The 20,178-nt window shown below is 40.7% G+C and overlaps 1 protein-coding gene and 1 long non-coding RNA gene across 6 annotated transcripts in view; both read left to right on the top strand.

Annotated features, from left to right (window-relative positions):
- Positions 1–20,178, top strand: part of SLC25A53 (solute carrier family 25 member 53) — a 57,445-nt gene that overhangs the window by 16,598 nt on the left and 20,669 nt on the right. For 2 of the 5 annotated variants that reach the window (XM_060407599.1, XM_060407600.1), the window contains 2 exons: positions 6,133–6,352; positions 11,037–11,106. The exons of 1 other annotated variant lie outside the window; for it this stretch is intronic. In XM_060407599.1, coding sequence (XP_060263582.1) covers positions 6,325–6,352; positions 11,037–11,106 — 98 coding nt within the window. In that variant the 5' untranslated portion in view covers positions 6,133–6,324. The remainder of the gene's footprint in view (positions 1–6,132; positions 6,353–11,036; positions 11,107–20,178) is intronic. 2 more of the 5 variants (XM_042242068.2, XM_042242069.2) reach the window with 1 other exon arrangement.
- On the top strand, positions 11,113–19,493 carry LOC132658769 (uncharacterized). Its single transcript, XR_009598779.1, has 2 exons — positions 11,113–14,377; positions 18,134–19,493. It is a non-coding gene; the product is annotated as an uncharacterized LOC132658769 (long non-coding RNA).

Here is a 20,178-nt window from a genome sequence, read left to right as displayed (position 1 = left end):
AACTGAGGATTAAGAGATAATCTGTTGAGTATTCAAAAACAATTCTCTATTGAATCAGACCTGGTACCAGTTGTTGGGGATGCAAAGATAAGAAACACCCAAGTCTCTGCTTCAAGGAACTTGGTCTTATGCTCCTATGATGCTCTGTGACTATATCTGTCACAAGACTTAGTATTTTATTGGTGTGTGGTTTTTTCTCTCATACCAGATACGTGGCAGAAGGCAGGGACCAGTTTGTGGTCAACATTGTATTCTTAATACCAAGCATAGTCCTTGGTACCTAGTAGGTGTTTAACAACTATGGGGAAAGGAATAATTTCATCAGAGTGGGCAGGGGGAACCAGTGAAGAGTTTCAAGCAGGGAAGCAGCGTGTTAAGACTGTCACTGTAGGTTGGTGGCACATGTCATCATTGGGATTGAAGGCATGAGAGACTGGAGGCAGAGAAGGGACCTTTGCTGGAGAGCCAGACTAAAGCAATGGTGGTAAGTATGGAGAAGAGAAGACAGACTGGAGAGTTACTGGGGATGTGAGTTTGGGTGTACTTGGTAATTTGTTAGATGTAGAGAATGAGTGTTTCTGGCTTTGATGATGGTGGTGCCACAAATAGATTCAGAGCAAAGAGGAGAAGTGAGTTTGGGGTGGAAGATGAGTTCCATTTTGGAGATGCTAAGTTGTGCCTGTGTGATCTTCAGTAGAATGTGGGAGATCAGAGCCCAGGTCAGAGGTCAGGAGAGAAGATCAGGGGCACACAGCATGAAGGTAGAGCTTGAAAGCGTGATGGTGGATGCCCTCACTGGCAAGGGGACCTGCAGGGAGTGGACTCCGGAGGGAACTCTGCCACTTACCAAGGGAATGGAGAATGAGAAGCCCATGAGAAGGATGAAAAAGGACCAGCCAGGGAGATTGGAAGAAAATCAGGAGAGTGTGTGGTGCCACAGAAGCCAAAAGAGGAAAACGTTGAGGAGAGAGGGAGTGGGAGTGGTTGACACTCTTGAGGTAGGTCAAGAGGTGGTGGCAGAAGACAGCTCAGTGCTGTGGCCAGAGTGTGGTCAGTCGTGAAGCAGTGGCAGGTGGTGGGCATACAAAGGCCAGGTGGTCCCTCATCTAAAAGGGCCTTGGTCACCCACCTATGGAGTTAAGCCTTCATTCTGTAGATAATGGAGAGTCAAGAGGTTTCAAAAAAGAGTGACCTGGTCAGATTGGAGTGTTCCAGAAAAATCAGGCTGAGGCAGGATGCTGCAGAGGATGTTGTGGAGGAATAGGATAGGATCTTTAGCAGGTAAAATTGGCAGGCACTGAAAATGGCAGCTAACACTCATTGAGCCCTTATTATGAGCCAGGCACTACTCTCAGTGGTTATATGAATTATCTCACATCATTCTCACAACCCATCTATGGGCTACATAATGTTGTTGACCTTATTTTGTGCCTGAGGAAGCTGAGGTAGAGAGAGAAAACAATTTGCAGGTGGTCAGAGAGCTGGTAAAGGAGGAGCCTAGATTCAAGTCCCGGTGGTTGGTTCTAATCCACTCTAACGTGTTTCACTGCATGCCACTCTTAACTTCTAGACTTTTGTTTGCCTTGATTAGATGTGAGGAGTGAGGGGGTTAGGATTAGATTCAGCTATGAGCTCTCAGACATCCAAAATAAGAACAGATTAAACAGAGTAGAGGGTTTCTGTGGTGGCTCAGTGATAAAGAATCTGCCTGCCAAACAGGAGACGTGAGTTTGATCCCTGGGTCAGGAAGATCCCCTGGAGAAGGAAAGATTCTTCCTTCAGCACATACTCCAATATTCTTGACTGGGAAATCTCATGGACAGAGGAGCCTGGTGGGCTACAGTTCATGGAGTTGCAAAGAGTTGGACACGACTGAGCAACTAAACAACAAACAGGACAGAAATTCATTTCTCTTTCATTAAAGAAAGAAAACCTAAAAGGCTTAATGGCCAGTCAGTGGCCATTAATGTGGCACTTGACTCCGTGGCACAGGATAGAGCTCCAGCCAGCATGTTCATGCTGTAAGCAGTAAGATGCCACGTGGAGGGAAAGAAAGAACAGATACTGGGGACAACTAGCAGTCTGCTACAAGAGACATTCCAGAATTCTGCCATGGGTGATTGCAAGGAGGATGGGGTTACCAGCAGTGGAGGTAGAGAATACAGGAAACCTGTTAGGCCTTTAATATTTTTGTTTGCCCAAGGTCTTTCCCCTCCCTTGGAAGCAAAACCCTCTGTTCTAGGGGAGTACTGCTCCTCTCCTGTCCAGCAATGCCCGTTTTAGTTTGGGCTTCCAATCCAAGTACCCTATCATCTCCCTAGTCACAGTTGATCTGATGGGTTGATATACAGGCATGAGATCTAAATCAGAACAATCTGAATCCTTCTTTTCACCAACTTAAATGGGGGGAAATGCTGTGTCCCACTTTGTGGGACAGCTTGTAGATGTGTGGCCAGAAACTCTTGGTGGCCCTTTTACAACTACAAAGAAGAAGCGTGTCTGAGAGAATGCAGTCAGCGTGCAGAAGGAACTGTCCATTCCTATTGGTGTTCAAGTCTCTGGTCTTGTCCTTGAGACCCATCTACAATCTTGCCCTTAGAGACTTCTGATAAATTCCCTCTTGTGCTCAAGCTAAAGCTGCATTTCTGTCAACTTGCAATCAGTAAAATCCTGATTAAAGCTGTGTTCTAAAAGTTAACTCTCGAATCAGTGTAGATATGCTTAAGGTGTGTGTGTGTATTTGGGGGTGGTGGTCATAGTAAATAGCAACCAGAAGCAGGAAGATAATTTATGAGGCTGTTTTAATAGTCTACACGAGGAACAATGAGAATCTGAACTAAGGTGATATCAGTGGGTACTGTAGCTTCTGGCTGGGTTTGCCATATCTCTTCTAGACCTTGAATCAGTTGCGCATATCTGCATATTGATCATCTCTACCTGGATGGATGGTGTCACCAACCACTGGTTGGATGGCATCACTGACTCAATGGACATAAGCTTGAGCAAGTTCTGGGGCTTGGTGATGGACAGGGAAGCCTGGCATGCTGTATGTAGTCCATGGGGTTGCAAAGAGACACGACTGAACTGAACTGGACCTGAATGGAATGTAACATGTTCCTCTTCATTATGAGAAAATTTTCCTCTATGTCTTTTGCTCTTCAATTGCTGACTTGTGACCTACTCTTTGTGACACCATGGACTGCAGCATGCCAGGCTTCCCTGTACTTCACTATCTCCCAGAGTTTGCGCAAACTCATGTCCATTGAATCAGTGATGCCATCCAACTGTCTCATCCTCTTTCGTTCCCTTCTCCTCCTGCCCTCAATGTTTCCCAGCATCAGAGTCTTTTCCAGTGAGTTAGCTCTTCACATCAGGTGGCCAAAGTATTGGAGCTTCAGCTTCAGCATCAGTCCTTCCAATGAATATCCAGGGTTGCTTTCTTTTAGGATTGACTGGTTTGATCCCCTTGCAGTCCAAGGGGTTCTCAAGAGTCCTCTAAAACCACAGTTCAAAAGGATAAATTCTTCAGCACTCAGCCTTCTTTATGATCCATCTCCATCCATACATGACTACTGGAAAAACCATAGCTTTGACAATACAGACCTTGTCGGCAAAGTCGTGTATCTACTTTTTAATACGCTGTCTGTTTTTCATAGCTTTTCTTCCAAGGAGCAAGCATCTTTTAATTTCATGGCTGTAGTCACCATCTGTAGTGATTTTGGAGCCCAGGAAGAAAATAGTCTGTCTCTGTTTTGATTTTTCCCCATCCATTTGCCATGAAATGAGGGAACCAGATGCCATAATCTTCATTTTTTGAATGTTGAGCTTTAAGCCAGCTTTTTACTCTCCTCTTCCACCTTCATCAAGAGGCTCTTTAGTTCCTCTTCACTTTCTGCCATTAGGGTGGTGTCATGTGCATATCTGAGGTTATTGATATTTCTCCCGACAATCTTTATTCCAGCTTGTGCTTCATCCAGCCCAGCATTTTGCATGATGCCCTCTGCATAGAAGTTAAATAAGCAGGGTGACAGTATACAGCTGTGACATACTCATTTCCCAATTTTAAACCAGTCTGTTGTTCCATGTCCAGTTCTAACTGTTGCTTCTTGTCCTCCATACAGGTTTCTCAGGAGGCAGGTAAGGTGGTCTGTATTCCCATCTCTTTAAGAATTTTCCATAGTATGTTGTGATCCACAAAGTCAAAGGCTTTAGCATAGCCAATGATACAGAAGTAGATATTTTTATGGAATTCCCTTGCTTTTTATATGATCCAGTGGATGTTGGCAATTTGATCTCTGGTTCTTCTGCCTTTTCTAAATCCAGCTTGTACTCTGGAAGTTCTCAGTTCATGTACTGCTGAAGTGTAGCTTGAAGGATTTTGAGCATTACCTTGCTAGCATGTGAAATGAGTGCAGTTATGCAGTAGTTTGAGTATTCTTTGGCATTGCCCTTCTTTGGGGTTGGAATGAAAACTGACCTTTTCCAGTCCTGTGGCCACTCATGAGTTTTCCAAATTTGCTGGCATATTGAGTGCAGCACTTTCACAGCATCATCTTTTAGGATTTGAAATAGCTCAGCTGGAATTACATCACTTCCACTAGCTCTGTTCATAGTAAAAGCATCCTAAGTCTTCACACTCCAGGATGTCTGGCTCTAGGTGAGTGATCAAGCCATCGTGGTTATCTGGGTTACTAAGACCGTTTTTGTACAGTTCTTCTATATATTCTTGCTACCTCTTCTTAATATTTTCTGCTTCATTCAGGTCCATATGGTTTCTGTCCTTTATTGTACCCATCTTTGCATGAATGGTATCTCTAATTTTCTTGAACAGATCTCTAGTCTTTTCCATTCTATTGTTTTCCTTTACTTCTTTGCATTGTCATTTAATAAGGCTTTCTCATCTCTCCTTGCTATTCTTTGGAATTCTGCATTCAGATGTGTATATCTTTTCTTTTTGCCTTTGCCTTTCACTTCTTTTTTCAGCTATTTGAAAGGCCTCCTCTGACAACCATTTAGCCTTTTTGCATTTCTTTTTCTTGGGGATGGTTTTGATCACCACCTCCTATACAGTGTTACAAACCTCCATCTATAGTTCTTCAGGTACTCTGTCTATCAGATCTAATCCCTTGAATCTGTTTGTCCTTGGACATATGTGTAATATCTGCTTAAAAACTCCTCTGCCTTAATTCTAACATCTAGATCTCTAGGGGCTGGTTTTCACTGATTATCTTTCTTTCTTCAGTATGGGTCACATTTATCTGTTTCCAATATGCTCAGTCATTTGAATTTCTTGGAGGACATGTTGTACAGAATCTGGATTCCATTGTGTCCCTCGGAAGAGTATTGATTTTTTTGTTTTAGCAGGTAGTTAACTTGACAGAGCTCAGATTCTATACTCAATTAACCCTGCAGTAAGTAGCAGCCAAAATTTCTATTTAGTTCTTTTAGTTTGAACTGGTGGGAAACTGCCCTGTGAGTGCATGGCCAAGTTTGAGGAACCTGTGGGACATTCAGTCTGAGTACATATAAGTCTGGATTAGTGGAGAGAGAGCTGGGATGGAGATGTATAATGCAGAATCTCTGGTGGCTAAGTGATAGATGAGTCCATGGGTGTAGATAATATAACCAGATAACAGAGTAAGAAAACAATTGATAAAAAGGCCCAGGAGTTAAAGGAAAACCATTAAGAAATGAGTCACTTTAGGAGACTAAGAAACAGCCAGAAAAATTCAAGGCACACAAGGAGAGGTGGTATACGAAAAACAGGGGAGGAGAATTTCACGAATGAGTTAGTGGTCAGTAGATTCCAGTTCAGCAGAAAAAGCAAGCAAAGCAAGTACTAAGCAGGCATTGGATTTAACAACTAAGAGGTCTCTTCACCTCAGGGATTGCAGTTTCAGTAGCATGGGGCATTGCTACATTGCAGTTTGAGGAGTGTGAGTGTGTGGTAGACTTCATCCTATGTTCCCTGTTAACAGTTCCTCTCAGTAATCATACCCCTGTCTAGTCACCTGGTCTTGAGCCTGGTGAGCTCTGTATATAAGTTTAACTGATGGAATGCAAGAAGTGATGCTGCTTGACTTACAAGGTTAGGTCATAAGAAACTTTGCCACTTTCACTTTGGTCTTTTAGGGCTATGAGCCTTCATCACCCTGTTAGAGAGACCACATGGAAAGATTGTGAGACAACATGGACAGAGCATGAAGCCTAGCTGCACCCAGGATTCCAGAAATCTCTACCAAGGCATCAGCCATAAAGGAAACCATCCTGGCTCAACCAGACCAACTTAGCCACCAGCTGGACATCACTAGGTGACTCCAGTAGATGCCATGTGGAGCCGGAAGATTGTCCAGTAAGACTTGCTCAAATTTCTCATCCACCCAATCATGACAATAGTAGAATGCTTGGGGTGGTTTATTAAACAGCAGTGTATAACTGGAACATTGGACATTGAATCCCTGATAGGTCAGTTGGTAAAGGATCTGCCTGCAATGCAGGTGATCCTGGTTTGATTCTTGGGTCAGGAAGATCCACTGCAGGAGGGATAGGATACCCACTCCAGTATTCTTGGGCTTCCCTTGTAGCTCAGCTGGTAAAAAATCCACCTGCAGTTGGGGAGATCTGGGTTCTATCCCTGGGTTGGGAAGATTCCCTGGAGAAGGAAATGGCCACCCACTCCAGTATGCTGGCCTGAAGAATTCCATGGACTGTATAGAAGATTCCATGTCTGTCTCAAAGAGTCAGACATGACTGAGCGACTTTCACTTCACTTCATTTGGGCATTGAAATAATAAAGATTGTAAATGCATGTTATACTTCCAGTACGCTTGGAAAGGGAAAGACCAGATGGCAGCTAGAAGGTCTCATAAGATTGTGGGCAGATTTTTTTTTTAAGGTGGTAGATATTTGAGAATGTTTGCATGTTTTGGTGGAAGGAGCTAGGAGATTGAGGAAGTTGAAGATACAGAAGAGAGGGGAGATGATTGATCTGTGAGATTTTGAGAAGGGCAGAGATGAGATCCAAAACTCAAGTAGAGGAGCTGATGTTAGGCATAAGGGTAGTGGGGCACTTTAGTCTCTAAAATAAGAGATGTCTTCCCTCTTCTGGATGTTTAAAAATGTCAGGCTTTCTTATTACTGGAATTAAGAGAATATATGAAGGTTAGTTAGACAGTAATGGCTCTCCCAAGCATTTTATGACTGTGGCACTTTCTTTGGCTTATTCACTTAACCCAGACCAGGAAATGACTAGAATTTCCATCCTTAGTTCTATTTCCCCTGTTAACTAAGAGTTTATTCTGTCTAATGAGAATGTTGTGAGCAGAAATAGGTATTGGGCTTGAGGATGGTAATGAAGATTTAGAAGAGCTGTTTTGAGAAGTGAGAGCGGGAACTGACTAAAATTTTGTGGATTTTGTGCCTGGTGGATTTCCATGCATTATTGGATTGAAAACCACAAAAATGAGAGAGCACTGATCATTATACCTATGATATTTTCTTTAAGGATACACACACTGCAGCCCGCTAGGCACCTTTGTCCATTGGATTCTCCAGGCAAGAATACTGGAGTGGATTGCCATGCCCTCCTCCAAGGAATCTTCCCTACCCAGGAATTGAACTTGAATCTCCTGTGTCCCCTGCGTTGGCAGGCAGTCTTTATCACTGAGCCATCTGGGAAGCTTGATATTTTAAAGTCATGGCATAATGAGAAAAGACTATCCTTGCATGGATTCAGAGCTGATGTCTTAGGTCAAGGTTTGGTGAGAGTATTGGTCAGAGAGGTTAAAGTGATTGATTATAAGATATAAAATAAAAAATAAGGAAATGATAACCCATACTGGGAGAAAAATAAAGGGATCAAGGAGGTCTTGATAAGCTTGAAGAATTAGTACAGTGTGAATAAGAGAGAGAATGAGGTGAAGAGACAGAAGTAGACTAAACTGTTTCAAGGATAAAGAATTCTAGGTGATCACAATGCTCAGGGTATGAACATGGAAGAAAGTCGTTGGAGGCAGACAAGAAAATCAAGAGAATGAGAGGTCAGGGTACTGCATGAGTGAAAACATGGAACTTGAGAAATTACTTTAGGTAATGGAAAAACTTGAGAGTGGAAAAGAAAACATTAATTGGGATGCCATATCCCTCAGTGAAGGTAAGGGAGTGAACAGAGTTCAGAAGCTGACATAATAAGAAGACTGTGATGTGGTTTACAGAGAAAAATGCATGTATTAGATAAGTTTCCTTCAGGCATGAGCTATGGTGATGTTGGCTGTCAGTTCAATTTCTTGATTTAACAATAAGGTAAATCAAGAAAAGGGAAGAGGAAATTTGCTGACCTATATGTGACACCATCCAGAAATCACGAAAATACTATCTGTTGTGTGTAATGAACGTATGGAAAAGATGGATAACTAGCTAAATTTGTGGATTTGTAAGATGGCAACCAAACTTTACAAAGCATAATAAACAACATTGTTTTGAGGCTGAGAGCCAAAGATATTTAAGATCTTGTTACTCAGGTCAGGAAAATGTTAGACCCTTCTCAGTATGATAAAGGAATAGTGCATATATAATTCATTATTTTAAGAACTATAAAATGAGATGTCTTTAAACAGAAATACAAATGTACCTATGGCTAATTCTTGTTCATGATTGACAGTAAACCACAAAATTCTGTAAAGCAATTATCCTTCCATTTAAATAAATAAAATGGCAAAAAAGATTATATGTTGATTGGTTGATGAGAATGTGACCAGGGGTTTGCAGGAACGTCACCCTGTATGTACTAGGAGCAGTGGCTCAGTATTTGCTAGTTCACTGTTCAAGGTAATTCTATTGGATATAACTACCCCATATAATGAGAACTGATGTGTGTGTGTGTGTGTTGAAGTATTTTAATGCAAATCTCAGACATCCTAACATTTCCTTTGTAAATATTTCAGTGTGTTTCTCCAGCACAGTGATTTTCCAAGTGTGGTCTGAGGACCCTGGAGACACCTGACACCTGAAATCCATTCAAAGTGCCTAGGAGCTCCGCCTTTTTCCCACTACATATCTCCATAAGGTTAAATTTTGTTCATATATGTCAACCAAAATAACCACAACCATACCACAGTGATGAAGCAAGTAAGAGTCTAGCTGTCTTATATTAAGGCAAACATTACAGAGCTTTTCAAAACAGAAAACATTTCTAAATTATTTTTTATTTTGGAAAATAGTTATTTTAATAAAATGTAGTTTATATTAACATGTAGTAGATTTGTTATTTTAATGAATTAATATTTTTAGATATTTTCAGTTTTTATTTTGAATATAGTAAATATTAGTAGATCTATAACCTACATAAGTAAAATTCTTTAGAGTCCAAGAAAATAGTGAAAGTGAAAGTGAAGTCTCTCAGTCGTGTCCGACTCTGCGACCCCATGGACTGTAGCCTACCAGGCTCCTCTGTCCATGGGATTTTCCAGGCAATAGTCCTGGAGTGGATTGCCATTTCCTTCTCCAAGAAAATAGTAGTGATCTCTTTTTACTCTGTTCACATTTTAAACTATATTATAAAAAAAGCTGTCAGAATTTTTAAAAAGAAGCACTAGTGTACTTCCTTTGAACACGTTTGCAAAACTTGCCAGAAGGAAGAGGAAGTCTTAAACTACTCCAGCTATGCATGAAAAGGAACTAGCATGGAATGATTCTAGTAATTAAAGTCACCAAGGCTACTTTCAACTCTGGAAATCCCACAACTTTTTAAAAAACCATTTTTGTTTTTAAACAATTATGGCCTCACAGGAAGTTGTAAAAGCAGTGCTTAGAGATCCATGTGCTCGTCATCAGATTTCCCCAATGATGGTATCTTCAGTTCAGTTCAGTTCAGTCGCTCAGTCATGTCTGACTCTTTGCAACCCCATGAATCACAGCACGCCAGGCCTCCCTGTCCATCACCAACTCCCGGAGTTCACTCAGACTCACGTCCATCGAGTCTGTGATGCCATCCAGCCATCTCATCCTCTGTCGTCCCCTTCTCCTCCTGCCCCTAATCCCTCCCAGCATCAGAGTCTTTTCCAATGAGTCAACTCTTCACATGAGGTGGCCAAAGTACTGGAGTTTCAGCTTTAGCATCATTCCTTCCAAGGAAATCATGTAACTGTAAAATGTCAAGTCCAGGAAATTGATATTGGTACAATATTGTTAATTAGATTATAGACCTTATTCAGTTGTCGTCACTTTTTACATTCTTCCATTTTTGTGCGTGCATGTAGCTCTATACAGTTTTACCCCATGTATAGATTTGTATAACCACCTCCACAGTCAATATATAAAACTGTTCATTTATCTCAGTTATTCCCTCATGGCTCAGACGGTAAAGAATTTGCCTGCAATCTAGGAGACCCAGGTAAGATCCCTGGATCAGGAAGATACCCTGGAGAAGGGAATGACAACCCACTTCAGCCTGGAGAATTTCATGGCAGAGGAGCCTGGCAGGCTACAGTTCATGGGGTCTCAAAGGGTCAAATAGGACTGAGTGACTAACACTTTCAGTTATCTCAAAAGTGCTCCCTTGTGCTACCCCTTTATATTCTCAGCCCCCAGCTCCATCCTTATACCCTGGCAACAATTAATCTCTTCTCAATCTCTATAGTTTGGCATTTATATAAGTGGAGTCCTATAATATGTAACCTTTGAGGATTAACTTTTTTCACTGAATGAAATGCCCTTGGAGGTCCATCCTAGTCCCTATATTAATAGTTTGCTCCTTTTTATTGCTGAGTAGTATTCCACTGGATGGATATACCAGAGTTTATTTATCCAGTTGCTAATTGAAGGACATTTGGGTTGTTCCCTGCTTTTGCTATTATGAATAAAGCTGCTCTGATTATTCATATACAGGATTTTTAATCTTTAATTTTAATTGGAAGGTAATTACTTTACAATATTATGATGGTTTCTGCCATACATCAACATGAATCAGCCATAGCTATGTATATGTCCCCTCCCTCTTTAACCTCTCTCCCACCTCCCTCCCCACCCCACCCCTCTAGGTTGTCACAGAGCACCTGATTTAAGCTCCCTGCATCATACAGCAAAATCCCACTGGCTATTTTACATATGGTAATGTATATGTTTCAGTGCTACTTTCTCAAATCATCCCCCTTCTCTCTCCCTCACTGTGTCCGAAAGTCTGTTCTCTATGTCTGCATCTCCACTGCTGCCCTGTAGATAGGTTTATCCGTACCATATTTCTAGATTTCATATATATGTGTTAATACATGATATTTGTCTTTCTCCTCCTTACTTACTTCACTTTGCATAATAGGTTCTAGGTTCATCCACCTCATTAGAACTGACTCAAGTGTGTTCTTTTTTATAGCTGAGTGATACTGCATTGTGTATATGCACCACAGCTTCTTCTCATTTCTCTGGGATAGATGCTCAAAAGTTTACTTGTGGGGTCATGGTAAATGCATGTTTAGTTTTATAAGAAACTGCTAGGATGATTCCTAGAGCCTTACTATTTTACATTCCTAGCAGTATTGTATAGAAGATTCTATTTTCCACAGCTTTGCCAACATTTGGTATTACTATTTTATATCTTACCCATTCTAATGAGTACACTGCTGCTAAGTCGCTTCAGTCGTGTCCGACTCTGTGTGACCCCATAGATGGCAGCCCACCAGGCTCCCCCGTCCCTGGGATTCTCCAGGCAAGAACACTGGAGTGGGTTGCCATTTCCTTAATTGTAGCTTATTGTGGTTTTTATTTGCATTACTCTAATTAGGTAATGATGTTGAACATCTTTTCATGTGCTACTTTGCCATCCATATGTCTTCTTTGGTGAGATTCTATTCATGTCTTTTGCTCATTTTCTTACTGTATCATTTGTTTTTTACTGTTGTGAGAATTTGTTATATATTCTAGAAACCAATTATTTGTTGGGTATGAGGTTTGCAGATATTTTCTCCAAATCTGTTGCTTATCTTTTCATCCTCTTAACAGGCTTTATTACAGCACAAGAATTCTTAATTTTGGTGAAAGCCAATTAATATTTTTTTTTCCTTTGTTGTTCAATAACTTAAGTCATGCCCAGCTCTTTGCGACCCCATGGACTGCAGCATGCCAGGCTTCCCTGTACTTCACAGTCTCCCAGAGTTTGCTCAAACTCATGTCCATTGAGTCGATGATACATCCAACCATCTTATCCTCTGTTTTCCCCTTCTCCTCCTGTCCTCAGTCTTTGCCAGCATCAGGGTTCTTTTCCAGTGAGTCAGCCCTTTGCATCAGGTGGCCAAAGTGTTGGAGCTTCAGCTTTAACCTCAGTCCTTCCAATGGAATATTCAGGGTTGACTTCCTTTAGGATCAACTGGTTTGATCTCCTTGTAGTCCAGGGAACTCTGAAGAGTCTTCTCCAGCACCACAGTTCAAAAGCATCAATTCTTCAGTGCTCAGCCTTCTTTATGGTCCAACTCTCACATACATACATGACTACTGGAAAAACTATAGCTTTGCTGTTTGGACATTTGTCAGCAGAGTGATGTCTCTGCTTTTTAGAACACTGTCTAGGTTTCCAGAGCTTTTCTTCTGAGGACCAAACATCTTTTAATTTCATGGCTGCAGTCACCATTGGCAGTGATTTTGGAGCCCAAGAAAATAAAATCTGCCACTGTTTCCATTTTTTCCCTATTTGCCATGAAGTGATGGGACCAGATGCCATGATCTTAGTTTTTAGAATGTTGACCTTTAAGCCAGCTTTTTCACTCTCCTCTTTGACCTTCATCAAGAGGCTCTTTAGTTCCTCTTTGCTCTCTGCCATTAAAGTGGTGTCATCTGCATATCTGAGGTTATTGATATTTCTCCTGGCAATCTTGATTCAAGCTTGTGCTTTGTCCAGCCTGGCATTTTGCATGATACACTCTGCATATAAGTTAAATAAGCAGGGTGACAGGGTACAGCCTTGATATACTCATTTCCCAATTTTGAATCAGTCCATTTTTCCATGTCCAGTTCTAACTGTTGCTTCTTGACCTGCATACAGGTTTCTCAGGAGACAGGCAAGGTGGTCTGGTATTCCCATCTCTTTAGGAATTTTCCACAGTTTGTTGTGATGTATGTTATGGTTTTTGGTGTCTAGTTCTTAGATCTTTTCAGCAAGATCGAGGTCCCAAAGATTTTCCTCATGTTTTCCGACTAAAAGTTTTATCAGTTCAGTTCAGTCGCTCAGTCATGCACGCCAGGCCTCCCTGTCCATCACCAACACCTGGAGTTCACTCAGACTCGCGTCCATCGAGCCCGTGATGCCATCCAGCCATCTCATCCTCGGTCGTCCCCTTCTCCTCCTGCCCCCAATCCCTCCCAGCATCAGAGTCTTTTCCAATGAGTCAATTCTTCGCATGAGGTGGCCAAAGTACTGGAGCTTCAGCTTTAGCATCATTCCTTCCAAAGAAATCCCAGGACTGATCTCCTTCAGAATGCACTGGTTGGATCTCCTTGCAGTCCAAGGGACTCTCAAGAGTCTTCTCCAACACCACAGTTCAAAAGCATCAATTCTTCGGCGCTCAGCCTTCTTCACAGTCCAACTCTCACATCCATACATGCCCACAGGAAAAACCATAGCCTTGACTAGATGGACCTTAGTCAGCAAAGTAGTGTCTCTGCTTTTGAATATACTATCTAGGTTGGTCATAACTTTTTTTCCAAGGAGTAAGTGTCTTTTATAAAAGTTTTATAGTTTTATATTGTATACCTAAGTCCATGTTTTATTTTTAGTTAATTTTTGTATCTTATGCAAAGTTCAGGTTGAAGGTTTTTTTTTTTTTTTTTTTTGCCTGTGGATGTTCCATTGTTCAAGCACCATTTTAAAAGAGATATTCTTCTATTGAAATTTTTTATACCTTTGTCAAAAATCAGTCGGGTATATTTGTGTTGGTCTGCTTCTGGGTTCTTTCTTTGTTTCCTCTGACCTGTGTCTCTCATTCCTCTAATATCACACTGTCTCAATTTGCTATATCTATATAATAAATCTTAACATTAGGTAGAGTGATTCTTCTCAGTTTATTCTTTTTAGAATTGTTTTAGCTATCATAGTTACTTTGAATTTCCTCACAAAGTTTAGAATAAGCTTCTCTGTATCTATGAAAAATCTTCCTGGGTGTATGTATGTGTGTACTCAGTCATGTCCAACTCCTTGTGACCCCATGGACTGTAGTCTGCTAAACTCCTCTGTCTATGAGATTTCCCAGGCAAGAATACTGGAGTGGGTTGTCATTTCCTACTCCAGGGGACCTTTCCAACCCAGGGATTGAACCCATGTCTCCTGAGACCCCTGCATTGGCAGGCGGATTCTTTACCACTTGGCCAACTGGGAAGCCCTGTAAATGCTTTACAGGTATTTAATTTTCTAGTGAGTGCACTGTTGTTGTTTATTGCCTAAGTCGTGTCTGATTCTTTGTGACCCCATGGACTGCAGCCCGCCAGGCTCCTTTGCGCATGGCATTTCCCAGGCAAGAATACTGCAGTGCGTTTCCATTTCCTTCTCTAGGGGATCTTCATGACCCAGGGATGGAACCCGCATCTCCTGCATTTCCTGCCTTAGCAGGCAGATTTTCCGCCAAGCTACTTGTACTAATTGCTTTAAACCTAGAGATCACTTTGGGGAGAACTGATGTCTTTACTATATTAAGTGTTCTAGTCAGTGAATGCTGCATGTCTCTTTGAAAGGTTGCTGCTGAACCACAAAAGACACCAGGATTCTTGGCCTCTGGAGGAGAAGAATTAAATCTGGGGCCAGAGATGAGGCTTGATCACTCAGAGCTTTTGTGTAATAAAGTTTTATTAAAGTATAAAGGAGATAGAGAAAGCTTCTGACATAGACATCAGAAGGGGGCAGAAAGAGTGCCCTGCTGCTAGTCTTAGCTGGATATTATATAGCTACTAACAGTCTGCTAATTAGAGAAAGGAAATGTCTCAAAACTCAGAGAATGTCACCAGGGCTCTCACCCACAACATGCATTGAGATAACATTGGCACCAGGTGAGTCATCCCGGACCATGAAACAATTGACATAAATCTTGAAGAAAGGCAGATTTCCAAACAAATATATAGTTTCATTAACATAGATTAGGAAAACAGTGTATGAGTATAACATACTGGTTTGTCAAGTCAGTTCTGAGCCTTTAGGTGGAACCAAATTGAAGACAGAGTCTAGGATAAATGCATAGTACATCAACATAGCTTAAGATAAACATTTCCGTAAGAAAAATGCATTGGTTAGCTCAAGGTTTGAGAAAAGTTAAGTTCAGGTGGAACCAGGTGTCATTATGGCAACACAGAATTTTAAGAAAAACCTCTTTTTTAATTTGTATAAAGAAGGGGGAAAATATAACATTCATTTGTTTCCTCCTGCCATTTAAGAGAGAAAAAATGTCTGACACTTGCAGCTTATTTCCTCTGTTTGGAGACCCCTGGCCTTCCTATCTGTTATCCTCTCATCTCCATTCATTTAAATCTTTGCTTTTTTCCTTGCTTGCTTTCATCAATTCGGCAGGAAGGGATATAGTTATAAAACTGCTAGGTTATCAGTGGCTTAAGATCTGTAAACCCTGCAGCCTTAGTCGCCTCCTTTGTGGTGACAGCTCCCTCGTAAGGTCTTGACGAGGATTTAAAGAGACATTGCAGATGTAAGTCCTGCCTCTGACATGTTTATGTTCCTTCTTATTGATCCTGTTTTTAGCTTTTGGGCCTATCACATCCTGTCTGTGAACCCACATGGCAATAATAGTGGGACTGACTTCCAAAGGGTTGTTGTGAGAAAGTAATGTGAGAATTGAAGTAAAACACTGAAGGGACTGCCAGATACAGAGTAAGGGCACCGTGAGCAGTGGCTGTATTAATATTATATGAATGTAGGGAGGTAAAACTGTAATTTCTCCCTGATAGTTTCACTGAAAGAAACTGTTGACAGAAATCAAATATCTAGTCCAAAGACCTGCCAGCACAAGGCAGGTTGTAGGATCTTGCTGATGGTTTGGGAGAGTGTAGGAAGTTCATCTCAACACAGCAGACAACATGAAAAAAAATCTCAGAGCCAAGTGCCTGCTGTGACCTGATTTTTATATGTTTGTTTTTGTATAAAAGCAGATCTGGAAGAACATAGACCGGACTAGACTGTGGGGAATCAGATTAGCTTTCACTTTTACTTTGTTCCTTTCTGTATTTGAAAGCTGTTTCATTTTAATTGAGCATATGCTACACTGAACAATGTTAAAACAAATTATTTATTTAAAGGCCAGCCAATAAATTAGCCAATCAGCAAATTACACAAATGAATCTCAGGGCAGTTTCACTCACACTTCTCTTCCATTCAGCTTCCTGCCTGGCTCTTGAGCTCCTGGTCTCCTTGGCTTAGCAGCTCCCATTTCCCAGAGTTCCTTCTGCAAAGTAGTGAAGCTGCTATCTTCGTCTAGATCCAGGCCATCTTAGCTGGATCCTCACTCCCTTCTCCAGCTAAACAAGCATCCCTGCAGGTGTGTTCCTAAGCAAAGACAGTTCCTGTTCCCAGAGGAACTATTTGGTTAGCTCTTAGAGGATTTTTATTCTCACCCTCTTCTACATGGGTAAAGGAGCCTAAAGCTACTGAGTTTAATAAAGTTTCCTGTGAAGAGGCTGAGAGAGAGGGCTTAGGTAATCCGTCTACAAGCTTGTTCAGAAAGTTGGGAGAGAAGCATTTGATGCAGTTGTAATGGTATTCTGTGGGACAGTGCTTAAAATGCACTGGGAACTCTTTAAAGCTTTGCAAATGCTCACACATTTAATTCTTACCACAACCCTTTGAGGGACTTCCTGTTATTACTCCAGTTTACCAATGAGGAAGGTGAAGCACAGAGCACAAATTCATACAACTTGTAACAAAAAGAGCCAGGGTTTCAAGACTGTCCAAATCATGTCCCTCCTCTCTTGATCAAACTGCCCAACCCCTCCATAGGGAACCTGACTGGCCACTTTTATACAAAGTACAGTATTCAGATTGGAATCACAGTATCACTACTCAAAGAGCTCAGACAGTACTCAATCACCCAGCCACTACCCAACTCCCAAAAGCTAGATTCAAGAATATGGTTTAGTCAGTACAGTATAGCAACATGTCCTGCTTGAAACTAAATTTCTGATTATCTTCTTTTTCATCCATATGTTATTGAGGGTAGTTGCATTTTCACAAAAGGAGGATGTAGCATGGCCAAACAAAAAAGCCAAAGAAATTTCTCATTCCAGAAAATGCAAGTGAGATCATCCATTTTTTAATTTGAGTACCTCAAGATGTGATATTTAGCTAAGGTGATGGTAAAATGGTTGGAACTTGTGGATCTAGAAGTCTACAGAAACCTGTGACTGTCTTGAGGCTGAATTCTGCCATTGGTCTTCAGCCAGAGAAGTACCTGAAACTGCTGGAAATGGATAGTTAAACATGTAGAACTGAATGATAATGAAAGATCTGAGTTTCAGCCAAGCTTGCAGAATACACCTCAAACAACACTCGAAAGCAATTTAAAGCTAAAGAGTGTATATTTTAAATGAAGACTGCAAAAGAGACTGAAAATATATGCAGCATATGTCCAATATAATAATTTAGTTAAGGTATAAGGGAACATCTGGTAAAGATAAGAGTAGAAATCAAAGAAGTGGAAAACAAACAATAGAAAAGTCAGCTAAACCAAATTTGTCTAAAAGACTAGTAAACTTTTGGAAAAATCTACTGAGAATAAAGGAAATTTAAAAAAAAACGTATTCCAAATGCCACTAGATTGTACACTTAAAATGGGAGATTTTATGTTATATGAATTTAACCCCAATAAAAAATATTCAGAATGGAAAAAGGGGAAATATAAGTATGGATAGAGTACAGAAGAATCATAGCATTTAATATGATATTTAGTAAGTGCTGTAAAAATAACCCATTAAAAATATGAAGGATTATAGATGAATCAAGAGTCAAAAATGTTGATAATTCTTGAAGCTGGGTGATGGGAGATGGGGGTTCATTATACCATTCGATATACCTTTGTGTGTATTTGAAAAGTTCATTAAAGAAGTTTAGATACAACTCCCCAAACTATTTGAAAGTTTAGGTAATTTTGTGATTTCTTAGAAAGCTGAGTGCCAAAGAATTGATGCTTTTCAACTGTGGTGTTGGAGAAGACTCGAGAGTCCCTTGGACTGCAACAAGATCCAACCAGTCCATTCTAAAGAAGATCGGTCCTGGGTGTTCTTTGGAAGGAATGATGCTAAAGCTGAAATTCCAGTACTTTGGCCACCTCATGTGAAGAGTTGACTCATTGGAAAAGACTCTGATGCTGGAAGGGATTGGGGGCAGGAGGAGAAGGGGACGACTGAGGATGAGATGGCTGGATGGCATCACTGACTCGATGGACCTGAGTCTGAGTGAACTCCGGGAGATGGTGATGGACAGGGAGGCCTGGCGTGCTGCGATTCATGGGATCACAAAGAGTCGGACACGACTGAGCGACTGAACTGAACTGAGAGCTAATTGGCCTTTAAATATTACATGTTAAAGTCTATAGTAGGTCAGGGTTAAAGAGTCTTAGGGGCACATTAAGAAATGAGGAAAGCTGATGATTAAGATTCCCAAAACATCACACTATTACTTCACCACCAACTAGTCAAAAGCAAGTCATTGAGCTGTAGACCTTACCCCAAGTGTTGCCTTTAACCATTCCCTGCAAGCCACTGGGAAGTTCAGTCTTTGAGCATGAGCTGCCCGTTTTCCTTGCATGGTGCCCTGCAATAAACACTGTACTTGTTTCACAACCAGTGTTGGTAGATTGACCTTGCTGAGTGAGTGAGGGGCAACAGAGACTCGAGTTTGGTATCATTAGTTCTGTTTAAATAATGTTAAAAAAACAGTGTTGGAGATTCATATTTGAGTTGTAAAGCTCTAAAGAAGAGCCATAAAATAATAATAATAAAAGTAATAGCTATAACTATCATAAGAGTGGTTTCCTTTAGGGGAAAGTCAACAGGTTGCGATTTTATAGTGGCTCACAGGGATTTCAGGAGTTCTGCTAATGTTTTATTTCTTGATCTTTGTGGTGGTTTGCTGTACAATAATTTATTAAGGTGTATATTTACATTTTATGCTTTCTGTTTTTTCCCCCTTAAATAAGAATGTTTTAGAACCTGGAGATAATATTAGGATCTATATCAGGGTTTATTATGAGAATGAAATGAAACCATGTTGAGCTCTTAGAATATGCCTGGTACTGTGTAAGAGCTTAGTAAGTGTTAGCTATCTACAATAAAAGTTTGCTATTATTATTGTCTTATTATTTGTTCTCAATATTTCTCAGCTTGCTGTTAGTCTTTTATTTCTGCCAATGCTATCTTTTGTTATTGGCCTTTACTGTATAATTTCTTTCATCACTCCTAACCATAGAAAGTCTTCTGCAGTCCAGAGATTTAATAAATATTTATTTTCTTACAGTTTTAAATGGTGTTGCTTTTGAACATTTGATTCTGTTCATTCCCTTCATAACAACAATATATTATTAAAAATTAGTGCACACATGCATAAAATCTGCATTTATTTCTCAAATTTATCTGGAATTCATATTTAATGTCATGGTAGAAAGTAAACAGATCTTTTTTCCAATCAGGTAATTAAGTCCCCCCAGTACCACTAATTGAACAATTCATCTCTCCCCAACTGACTTCTGTGGCTTTCACTTCTTGCATATGTTAAATTTACAACCGTTTGCACTTAAAACATAGAAATGGTATGTGACTGCAACTGAGGAGGGGGAGGGGATGTTGCTAGGCAGTTGCAACCTGGAGAGAAAGGGAAAAAAAGGATAGAAAAGTCTTTTTTTGTGTCAAAGAAAGGTTCCTTAAAGATTCCATCCCTGAGTGTTACACACAAGCCACTTACTCTTATGACGTTTGGCTAATCACTTCCTGTGCGTAGACCTCAGCCTCCTCATGTGTCATGCACAGATAGTGACCACATCTGCATCACACAGGACAGTGCCTGAGAGCTAACCTGAATAAGCTTTGGAGTCAGCCAACCAGGAGCGTCATCCGCGGTTCATCATGAACTAGCTGCATGATCCTAGGTCATTTCCTACCTTTCCAGCTTGTTTCCTCATCTGAAATATGTGGTGTGCATGCATGCTCAGT

Source organism: Ovis aries, chromosome X (assembly GCF_016772045.2).
Source record: "Ovis aries strain OAR_USU_Benz2616 breed Rambouillet chromosome X, ARS-UI_Ramb_v3.0, whole genome shotgun sequence".
NCBI classification, from domain to species: domain Eukaryota; kingdom Metazoa; phylum Chordata; class Mammalia; order Artiodactyla; family Bovidae; genus Ovis; species Ovis aries.
Note: the sequence above shows the minus strand (reverse complement) of the source record. Positions and strands in the feature narration are given on the sequence as shown.